At 44.1% G+C, this 12086-nt stretch overlaps 1 protein-coding gene across 1 annotated transcript in view; it reads right to left on the bottom strand.

The window, feature by feature from the left end:
• The window catches only part of FAT3 (FAT atypical cadherin 3), a 503865-nt gene that overhangs the window by 86798 nt on the left and 404981 nt on the right, over window positions 1–12086 (bottom strand). Inside the window, exon 9 of the mRNA XM_081799014.1 lies at window positions 2990–7063. Coding sequence (XP_081655140.1) covers window positions 2990–7063 — 4074 coding nt within the window. The remainder of the gene's footprint in view (window positions 1–2989; window positions 7064–12086) is intronic.

Genomic DNA, 12086 nt, shown 5'->3' with positions numbered 1-12086 from the left:
GTCTCAAGAGAGGATGTAATATACTACAGCTCTCGTTACCAAGACAATTCCATTAGCTGTTGATTATGCAATCAAGGGAAGGCAGTGAGTTCTATTAAGGACTCGTTTAATGAAGGCTCTCTCATACAGCTGCGTGTGTCTTACAAGCACGGGGGTTTGGGGGAGAAAAGTTTGCGCGACAGAGGAAGACCCATCAGCATTAAATGGCCCTAACGAGGGGTCATGGAACGAGTGAAGCTGGTGGTAGCAGAAGAAAAGGAGAAGAGATGAAGTAGAAAGCTCCTTATAGGAAACCACCGACAGTGGTCCCAGCAATATTACTCCCCCACATCATTACATTACCTGGAGACAAAAGCTGCATGGACAAGACAAGAAGAGGAGGGGAGAAGAGAGCTGCCTTGACCTTCTAATCCTGAAGAGGGAAACAGTGTCTCTTGCAACATGGAGGAAGACTGGACGAGACAACTGGCAGGAAGCCCGGGATCTGGTTAGATCATTGCCGTTTCGTTGGGCATTCAATAAGTATCTACCCCCTGCTCCGGACCAGGCACTGTTCCAGGCAGTAGGGCTGAAGCAGCGGTCAAAACTGACACACATCCCCACTCCCGGGGTGGAGTGCACATTCTAGTGGGGGAAGACCAACCTTAAACAAATAAATCAGGAAAGCATACTGCATCCTGACTTCTGTTCCGCCAAAAAGAAAGAGCCATCTCAGCTTCTTACAGTGAATCTCTCAAAGAGCAGAGGGCAAAGACTTGGGTCCGACCAGAGGGACTGAGGGTGAAGTAGGGGAATTTTCGTGGCCAGGCTGCACCTTCACTTCTAAGGTGTGGGGGTGGGGTCAGTCCAGGGGCCTCAGCCATGGGGGACAGCCATGAGATAAATGGACCATACTGGGGGCAGACGGTGCAGAAATGATGAGGGCGGCATATTCCTCTAGGGCAGTGGTTCTCAGCTGGGAGTGGCTGTGTAACTCCCCCAACCTCCAACCAGGACACTTGTCAACATCTGGAGATATTTTTGAATGTCACATCGGGGGTGGGGGTGGTGCTACTGGAGTCTCTTGTGTAGAGGCCAGAGATGCTGCAGTCATCCATCCTACAATGCATGGAATGGCCGCCTATAACAAAGACTCATCCAGTCCCAAATGTCAATAGTGTGGAGGTCGAGAAACCTGCTCTGACTAGGCTCTGGGTCCTCCCTGGGATATCGCTTTCCTCCACCACCGCCTAGGATTCAATTATGCTTCAGTTGAATATTACTTTAGCATGCACAAATTTAACCTCTCTATTAAATGCTTTCAGTGCAGGCCCACATCTTTTGTTAAATAAAATGATTAATGGTCCTCTGTTAAGCTGCGGTAGCACAGCCAAGTTGTGTTAGATCAAGAGCAAAAGTTAAATCTAATTAAAATCAGTTGGTGGTTGGCACTGCTAATAGTAATGGTAGCTTTAAGCTACTCTGTTCTCATTACTTCGGTAAAGTTGAGGGGAGGGTCCCTTTAAATCATCCATTGACAATTCAGAGACAAAGTATAAATAATTAAAGCTGAATACTCAGCAAGCCTTTCCAATAGAAAGTATCCCTCAGAATCTTTAAAAAGCTTTTTGTCTGAAACTGAATGCAAATAAATGTAAGATAGGCTTTACTCACGTTTCTTCCCTTGCCACTATCGCTCATGTCTTTTCTGCAGAAATATACATTTTAATGAAAAAAAGGGAAGGTATCAGATAACGCACAAATGCATACAGAGTTTAAACAGAAAACACCATCAGGAAAACAGTTCCATGAAGAAACAGGACAGGAGTAATGCGGAAGAGTGGCGCTCCCAACCACTGACACATATGCTCTCCTGTGGATCTTATTCTGCAGTGATTAATTAACTTTCCCACTAACGTACTTAAGCAGATTCTGTGTCCTGAGGGCATTCTAATTAATTCATTTTTCACTCTGAATAATGTAGTTTTTCTAAAGGGAAGCCACCTGACTACAAGTATTGATGGATTCTTTAAAATCTTTTGGCACTTTGCTTATGTTCTGCCTTTGAATGTCACAACATCAAAATATTAGCTTTAAAACGCTTAAATCATTTTTAGGAAGAATGCTCCTGTCCCACCATCCTTCCCCCTTGCAGTTTAAAGCCAGTCACCCCCCAGGAAGCTACCCCTGATGAGTGACACAGACATGGAATCCTCTGCCCCTCAGAAATAGTGACTTTTTTTTTTTTTTTGGTCCACTCTGGGTGACTTCCTTGGTCTATTTTGGCTTTTCCACTGAACCGCTACTTACTATTGGGAAAGACCAAAAAGGGATCCAAGTAAACTGAGTTGTTGGGAGAAATACTCTTTGGTTTAGAGTTATAACTTAAGATTTTTAGCAAAAGGTCAAACCATGCCCTTTAACTGGTACAGGTGTGTACATGTGCATGCATAGGAATTTTCACTACCAGGCGAAACTTGTAAGTCAATCTTACTGGGCTCAGCTAGTTATTTATTTATTTATTTAAAAAAATTTTTTTGAAGATGTTATTTATTTGAGAGAGAGAGAGTGTGAAAGAGCATGGTTCAGGGGAGGGCAGAGGAAGAGGGAGACGCAGACTCCCCACTGAGCCGGGAGCTCTATGTAGGTCTCGATCCCAGGACTCCAAGATCATGACCTGAGCTGAAGGCAGCTGCTTAACCGACTGAGCCACCCAGGCGCCCTGGCTGGACTCCTTTTTAAATAATACAGTGGCTCAAGGACTGGGTACAAATCTGTGTAATCTGTCACAGGCAAAGGAATGAATTCCAAACTAAGGCTGAGTTAGCAACAACCAACAACTGAAAAACCGTGCCTACTCAGAGATCTTCTACCCAGCCCTAGAGAGCTTTTATTACTCTCAACCCCCATCTCATCTCCCTTCTTTTCTCCAACTCTTACCTCCTGCCACTTCCCACCTTTCTTGAGAAAGCAGAGCACACAGAGTGAAAGCCAAGTGTGGCTGACTTACCCGTAATGTGGTAGCTCACTTGGCGATTAATGTCGGAAGTGTCTCTGTCCCACGTGCTGAGGACAGCTACCACCTCGCCAGGAGGGTCACTCTCTTTCACATTCCCTCGATACACCTCGTGGGCAAAGACTGGTGCATTGTCGTTTATATCTGTCACCCTGACAGAGACCAAAGCCGTGGACGAAAGAGAGAAGGCCTCTCCGAGGTCGGAGGCCACCACAGAGAAGGTGAAGGTGGGATCTGTCTCGTGATCCAGGTCCTTCAAGGTACTGATCCAGCCTGTATTGCTGTCAATGTTGAAGGCTTCCATTACCTTTTCAGGCTGGGAATCCGAGTGCAGGGAGTAAGTGACCTGCCCATTCGCTCCCCAATCTATGTCGATGGCTCTCACCTGTGTGAGTTTGGTGCCCACAGGCATCCCTTCCATTATGATCGTCTCATAGCTGGAAGTTTCAAAGACTGGCTTGTTGTCATTCAAGTCCAGTACCTTGATATCTACATCCACGGTAAACACAATGTCTACCTTGTCCAGGGGTATAGTGGCTGCTACTTTAAAGTGGAATGCTGGGCTGACTTCATGATCGAGGCGTTTGTCAAGTTTGATTGTGCCTGTTTCCTGCTCTATGATGAAGACACCCCCTTTGTTATTTTCTGGCCGGTCCCCATTAACTGTGCTGAACCTGACATTCTGACTGGGCAAAATCCTCAGGGTGTCCACTGTGCTCCCAATGGCTGTATCTTCTGAAACAGTGAAAGAATACTGAGACTGGGTGAATGAAGGCAAGAATGTTTCAGGGGGCAGGACATGAATATAGACAGGAATGAGTGAGTGCTTTACTGGAATGCCCCCATCCACTGCTTTGACAAAGAATGACAGCACTGTGTTTTTCAGTTGGTTAAAATTGCCCTTAGTGACCATCCAGCCATTGTCAGGATCGATTTCTAGGAGGTCAGCCACTGAGACTGAGGCCTCGCTATACAGAGAATAAGTAATCCTTGAGTTTGCTCCATCATCTGGATCCATGGCTTGAACCTGAGTGACCAAGTGGCCCCTTCCAACGTCTGCCCTGACACTGGCTCTGTATTCCACTGTCATGAACTGGGGAGCATTGTCATTTTCATCCACAACAATCACTCTCACGGTGCAAAAAGTCGTTCTCCCTCCGCCATCGAGGGCCCTCAAAAAAATACTAATGTCTCCCTCCAGAGGGTTTTCCCGGTCAAGCCTTTCCGTTGTGATGACTTGTCCATTGCTGTCTATGAGGAATCGATCCTTGGCAAAGTCATTGATGATGGCATAGCTGATCTGTCCATATGTCCCGGGATCCCCATCTGTGGCTCGAACGTGAATGACCTTTGTCCCAGCAGCTGCGTTCTCTCTCACCTCAGCTACGTAGGTGCTTTGGGAAAAGGCAGGGCTGTACAGGTTAGCCCCGAGTACCCTGATATGCACCTGTGCGGTGCTAGTGAACAACCCATCAGAGACTGACACATTGAGACTGTACAGAGGCTCCATCCGCTGCTTCCGGTGGTTGGACAGGGTGATGACGCCGCTCTTGCTGTCCATCAGAAAGCTAGTCCGGTCATTCCCAGATAAAATGCTATATTCCAAGCGGTCAAAATCAGAGCTGTCTGCATCAGAGGCTTGAACGCAGGTTACAAAATGACCCCGGGGGGCTAATTCACTCACATATGATTCATAAATGAGCTGATTAAAAACGGGAGGGTTGTCATTTATGTCCGAGATATAGATATGAACCAGGACCTCACTGCTCAGCGATGGGAAGCCATTATCTGTTGCTCTGACTTTCAAAATGCAGTGTTGCACTAACTCGTGGTCCAGCATCCGCGCCGTCAGGATCAAGCCACTTGCACTGTCTATGTGAAAATAATCTGTGCTGTTGTAAGTATCCTGGACAATCTGATAATGCACCAATTTACTGTTTTCCGAGTCTGCATCGGTAGAGACAACTTGCAAAACAGGAGTCCCAATGAGAGATGCTTCTGATAATGTTGTATTGTATGTGGGTTGATCGAAAATAGGAGGGTTGTCATTTACATCATTAACTAGTAAGTCAACGGTGACTTCAGCCCTGGCACCAGTAAGGGCATCACTGGCTCTTACTGTCAACTTGTAAACAGAGGTAATTTCATAATCCAAAGGGCTAACGACTTTCAGGACCCCAGTGTCAAAGTCAATGTTAAACTGTTTATAAAGATCCCCATCAATAATGATATATATGATGCCTTGGCCTTCTGGACTGGTGGCATTGATGCTTAGAATGGGGGTATCCATTCTGATGTCTTCGTTGACCGATGCTGTATAAAAGGGCTTATCAAACACGGGCATTGCTTTGTTGACAATTGTGATGGGAAGTTCTACAGATGTGGATAGAGAGGGTTTTCCACCATCTTTGGCTAGGACGGTGACTCCATACTCAATGTTGGACAAGTCAGAGTTGAATGTTTCTTTTAAAATAACATTCCCTGAATTAGGGTTAATCTCAAAATGGCCATAGTCATCCTGTAGGACGTAGGTCACTTCTCCATTTGCACCTTTATCTTTGTCAATGGCTGTCACCTGGTAAATCAGCGTCCCGGGTTCAGCATCAACTTGCACAGCAGCATAGTAAGGGAGGCCCACAAAGACTGGAGAATTGTCATTTATGTCTTCAATGTTAACTCTGACCACCACTCTAGCCACACGCAGATGGTCCAGCTCACGGCTGGCTTCCACCACGAGCTCGTATAACTCTTGTTCTTCACGGTCAAAGGGGACTCCAGTGGTCTGAATGACCCCTGAGGTAGATTTTATCTTGAACTTATTTCCTGGGTTTAAGATGCTGTATTTTAAGGGCTCATTAAGGCGATTTCCAATGGCATTGACAATAGCAACTTTGGTTATGTTAGTGTTGTTCTCTGAGATCGAGGTCGAGTAAAAGCTTTGGGTAAAGTGGAGGCCGCTATCCATAGCTTCTTTAACCAGGATGGTGACCATGGACGTACTGTAGAACTTTCCATCGGACACTTTAGCTATCAACATGTAGTGATCTTTGGAGAGGTTATTGTTTTTTATGGTAAGCACTCCACTATTTGAGTCAATTAAGAAATGATCCAAGCTGCCTTCCATTAGGCTATATGTCAGTTCCGGGGGCACCTCGGAGTCAGGATCTGTGGCACTAACTCTCAGAACCTCCACTCCAACATAGGTGGGTAGAAGTAAGACAGTCTCAAACACGGCCTGGGTGAAAACAGGCGGGTTATCATTAACATCCGTCACCTCTATGTTGACTTCAACGGGACTCTCTGCCGTCAGCTGGGGGATGCCGCTGTCTCTCACATGGACGTGGAAATGGAAATGGGCAATAGTTTCATGGTCCAGGTTGGCAATTGTTCTGATTGCACCGGTACTGGAGTCCACTGTGAAGAACTTCTTGGCTGTAGACTCCACAATCTGATACACCAGCAGAGCATTCCGGTTGCTGTCGGCATCAGTGGCTCGAATCACCAGTGGGCTGTTATCCAAGCTCCTGACGATGCTATTGACTGGGGCAGCCTCGCTCAGGCTGCCCGAATATTGAGAAAAGAGAAAAACTGGGGCATTATCGTTTTCATCAACAATCTGAATGTTGACTGTGGCATTGGAAGCCATACCTGCCATGTTAGTGGCCTGAACGATGAGCTGATAGGAGGAAGTACGCTCGTAATCCAGTGCCTTCCGGGTGGTGACAACACCAGAATACGGATTTATGGTAAATATCCCATCAATGTTTCCATCCTTGACTTCGTAAATGAGGGTAGACTGACTGATGGCAGAGATTAGAATGACTGATGTTCCAACATCAACATTTTCATTTACTTCTGCTTGGTAGTCCTTGTGAGTGAACTTGGGGTGAGAATTATCAGACATGGTAACAGAAATGCGCACAATTGCAGTGGCAGACATTGGCGGGGAACCCTGATCCGTGACTTTGACTGACAGGACAAACTGACCCGTTGTCATCATGTCTGGTTCTTTGGAAACGGTAATGATGCCCAGGACTGGTTCAATCTTAAATGTGTTCCCAGTGTTCCCTACAATATAGAGATAAATGGAGAAATGAGTTACATGTCATGTTTTGAAGATTAATTCTTCATCTAAAGGCTACTTTGCTGCAGCATGGCAAGTCGAAAGCAATTATTTGTATTCGTTCTATCTCATTCTGAAATAGAATGAAAGACTTCTCTTTTAGGGGTATTCAAAAGCAACAGAAGTGAGTTTTTCAGTAAAACTGTGAATTTCAGGTCAGTATCCTTTTAATCCACATTAATACCACCACTATCACCACCACAAGATTGTGTACAATGCCAAAAAAAAAAAAAAAAGGGATTTTTACCTAAACCAGTGCCATAGTCTGTGTTCTGTGTTATGAGAAAGATGGTTGTAGGAGCTGTTTCAGAACATTATACCACAGATTATCCCAAAGGTAGGCTTTACATTTCACCCTATCAAAACTGACTTCACTCTAAACACTACTTTGGTGAAGGGGGGGTCTTCAGGCCTGAAGAATTCTTCCCAAGTCACCGTTTGCTCTGTAAGTTGTGAGGATACTTTCTGACCACTCTTCTGTTGTTCATTCCTTCTTACTCCAAAAGAGACATGTGCATACACAGACTTAAAACTAGGCATAAAAATTATGAGGCAGTCCCTCCAATCTGAAACCATCCCATTCGCTAAGTACTGGAGAGGTTTCTGGTGAAGTAGTGAACTGTTGATCATCTGAACCAGCCTTAAAACCAAAAACCAGAGGCATCACCCTTCTGAAACTGAGGAACTGGCACCCCACCTGGATGTATCTGGAACGGGAAGGGCTGGGAACTGCAACACCCCAGAAGTTTAGAGCCTTGCCTCTGAAACATGCAGTGGTGTGAAATCTGAGATTACTGAGGATGAGGATAATAAAAGAGGAATAAAGAATGGGGAACACAAGGCTTGAAGAATGTAAAAGAATCTGACTGAAAACTAGTGGACAGTGTGAAGCAGAATCCTTCACCAAGTTGCTTTTTGCTTCTCTCATCAGGCTTTCAGATACTTCTCAAAGAGCACACATGCTTGCCTGTCTAGATTCTTCGAAAGCAAAGTTAAAGATCTTGGTCATTCAATTATATCTGCATTTTTCTTTCTGCTTGAAGTATTGCAGAATGGCAGACATAGAAACAGTTTAAATGTCATTATTGTTGAGACAGGCTCCCACACCGACAGGCACTTACATGTGTCTCCTGAAATGTGCAGCAAATACAGCTGTAACCGTATACATACTATTTCTTACTACATACTTATTCATTAAACTTTTCCATGTAAGAGAATAAAAAATTCATGTTCCTATAAAATCTGCTTATTTTTAAACAATTTTATTTTTTAAAAAGATTTATTTATTTTAGAGAGTGACAGCATGAGCAGGGGGCGGGGCGGAGGGAGAGAGAGAGAGAGAGAGAGAGAAATTGAATCCTCAAGCAGACTTCCCGATGAGTGTGGAGTCTGACTCAGGGCTCAGTCGCAGGACCCTGAGATCATGATCTGAGCCGAAATTGAGAGTCGGCTGCTTAACCAACTGAGCCACCCAGGCATCCCCAAGAATTAATTAAATAAAGAAGTAAAGAATTTGATTCAAACCCCCAAATGTGAGTACTGAACAATGTGATCTTTGGTGTCAGCATGATTTTTTTTTTCCTTGCCATGATGAGCACTTTGTGAGGTCAACATGAAGTTCAATGATCTCATGAGCGAGATTGCAAATTTTCAATAAATAATGCAATTGAGCATGAGTTTAACGTTTGATTCATAGGCCCTAGAAAGGAGTCAGGAATCATTTTACATCAGCATCTCTGAGGAGGAAAATGTAGAGATTGTAGAGATAATGGGGGCCAACCGGCAACCCCAAATGATGATTGCAAGAGAGTCAAGTGTCTCTGTGTTCCTTGATGTGGAGTCCCACGGTGGAGTCTCCAGCGAAGTCCTCCCTTGCTGCAGACCCAGCACATTCCTTCATGCCCAGCAGGATATAATGGAAGGGACAAAGGGGAGCCAGCTTCTGGTCTCGATAGAACTTCATAACCCTGCTGTCCCACAGCCGCTCACCTGCTTGTCACACCACTCTGGGATGCTGCGCTGGTATAGCAGGTCGAAAGTGGGCTCTTGGCCTCTTTCCCTCTTCAGCATACTCCCTGCCCATTTTCTTAGAATCCACCTCCTGCTTTTTCTCTCCAGCTATCCTTGAATCCCCGGAAACTAACCTCTGCTTATTTCCTTGGAATCTACAGCTTCCTGTAGACTTTTGGCAACTGAGAAAAGCTGTGCTTATCTTACATATCATGCTTTTTCTAGAACATAGCACAGCCTGGCACAAAGAAGGTGTTCGGTAAATATGTATTCTTAATTGTAGGAAACAAACTGAGGGTTGCTGGAGTGGGGGGTGGGGTGGGAGGGATGGGGTGACTGGGTGATAGACACTGGGGAGGGTATGTGCTCTGGTAAGCGCTGTGAATTGTGCAAGACTGTTGAATCTCAGATCTGTACCTCTGAAACAAATAATGCAATATATGTTAAGAAAAAAAAGAAGAAGAAGGTAGCAGGAGGGGAAGAATGAAGGGAGGGAAATCGGAGGGGGAGATGAACCATGAGAGACGATGGACTCTGAAAAACAAACAGGGTTCTGGAGGGGAGGGGGGTGGGAGGATGGGTTAGCCTGGTGGTGGGTATTGAGGAGGGCACATTCTGCATGGAGCACTGGGTGTTATGCACAAACAATGAATCATGGAACACTTCATCTAAAATTAATGATGTAATGTATGGGGATTAACAAAAGAATAAAAAAAATAAATTAAAAAAAATGATTGAGAGGAGAGGTAGATCTAAAAAAAGATTTTTAGTTCTTTATCTGTATATGCCCAAGAGACCCCCGCATTGTAACTCAATTCTTAGTCCTTGTCTCTCCTGTTTCGGAGCCACTCATGAGCCGTTGTGGCACCAAACAGAAATCTGAACCAAATATAGGAACTGAAGCTCCACACTCAAATATCACCTCAGTTCTTTGGGCCCAGATAAAAGCTTCCGTAGTTACTTCAGAGGCCAGGCAGGGGCTAAGAAGTGTACGGCCCACCAGTAAGCAGAGGAAAACCTTGCTTATCTGAAGTTTGGAAGAGAACCTACGTAAAATGTCCACTCTACACAACCACCTGTCATTTGCTTCACAATGTTGCAGCATCTGGGTCCTCCCTCTCTCCTACCAGGATCCGGGAAGGAACTGGCTTGGCCAAGAGCAGTCCAGGGCTTGTGGAGGTCTGTCTGTCCACAAAGGAGCCCCATGACCACTTGTGAATTACTGGGCACACACCGAAATCCTCATTAGCTTCTCACACAGACAATCAGAGGTCGTTTTTTTGAGGTATCAGATCATTTCTGGGTTTCTGGAAATTTCCAGGTTTCTGGAAATTCAAGTTTTCATATGAAAGATGTTTTAAGAAAATAACCTTTCTCTCTGTTTTTAGTCAGTGGTTAAAGGCACGACAGAATCCCTGGTCTACCCATAGCACCGGCCTACAGAGTGTGGCTGTTGAAACATAAGGAAAGTGGTCTTGTCAGCAGGATGGGAAATGGCTCTTGTCTGACTCCTCAGAACCTCCAAATTGGCTTAGAAGTTATTGGCCTAGCTAGGAGAGTATAAGTAGTAGCTGTAACGACAAACACAAAAAGGAGGTAGACACCATAGACAATGCTGAGAAAATGTTAAGTAAAAAAAAAAGAAATAAAACTCCCTACCTAGATGATCACAGATATATGGAACAGTGTATGTTCGTGGATGAATACTGGGAAAAGAAAAATATATGTAAGATTAGGAAAAAACTGTAGAAAGAGTCTGAAGAGTTGTTGGATCAGGCAGCACTTTCTGTGACGTTATTTAAATATTTGTGTTTTGAAAAAAAGAAGCTTCCCTATGTTATTTGTGGAACTAGAAGAACAAGGATTATATAATTAAATACTTAAAATTTCCTGTGGTAAACAACAGATGCAAAATAGCACTTAAAAAAAATACTGGTCAGGCTTTAGGTTAGAAGAAAATTCCATAAATATCTAGAAAAGAAACAGGTGAAGTTTCTCGGGGCCCCTTGCTCTTACAAAACTAATGTCTTTTATTTCTTTATCTTATTATTTTTTTTGTATAGAGCTTAGCTTTGACTCCTATAAAATGTGGGCACCTAATATGGGAAATAGTTTTAGAGTATCATTCGTTGCAGTGGCTTTTGTATAAAGAAGATTGTTGGCTTTTCTTTCTCTAATATTTTTTAGTCCAAAACTGTCATTCTAGCATTCATATTTTAATTCAACCACTCACAAAAATGCTCCACATTTAAATCACGGGAAAGAAGTCTTTCCAGTGCTGCCATAAAAGGAGACAGCATTTGGCATTATGCACGACAGACATAATGTTGCAGAACATTTTGGAAATATGTGGCTTGAATATTCAAAAAAAAAAAAAGACAGAAGAGGGGAAGGGAAAATACAGCAGATAAGGGATATTTGTAATCGTTAGGTTCACAGTCCTATCCCTTGCTTGGACAATCATCTCTTCTGTCATGAATATTTTCTTCCTTTCGGTCCTCAAACCATCAGTGAAATATGGTCTGGCCTTATGGATGTCAAAATTGATTTTAAAAATCTCAAATTTAACAGAATGTGAGGCTGTATGTATTTATCTGTCTGGTTGAGCAGGCAGTTCAGTATCTCCTACCCACTCTGCAACTCTCAATCACCTCCACGGAAGTGCATTTCTGCTAACCGTGGGGGTATAGATATTTTCGAAGCCCACAGCTCGCGCAGTGACAGATAAACAAAGACACATACGATTCAATTCACAGAACAGCCTGGCAGCCCTCAAGAGAAGGGAGACTTTGGTTATTTTAGTCTGAGGTCATGGCTTGTTGACCCATTAGGAAAAGCCACTGAGTTTACCACACACTTCTTCTCTCTCCTCCATTCCAGAACAATCTGAGAACACCACAATAAAGGGAACTCCTTCCTCACTGTCAGTGATGGAAAACGTATTACCAAAAATGCCAA

This window comes from Leptonychotes weddellii, chromosome 11 (genome assembly GCF_054177405.1).
Source record: "Leptonychotes weddellii isolate Sample4059 chromosome 11, ASM5417740v2, whole genome shotgun sequence".
NCBI classification, from domain to species: Eukaryota; Metazoa; Chordata; class Mammalia; order Carnivora; family Phocidae; genus Leptonychotes; species Leptonychotes weddellii.
This window is presented reverse-complemented; position numbering and strand designations above follow the sequence as displayed.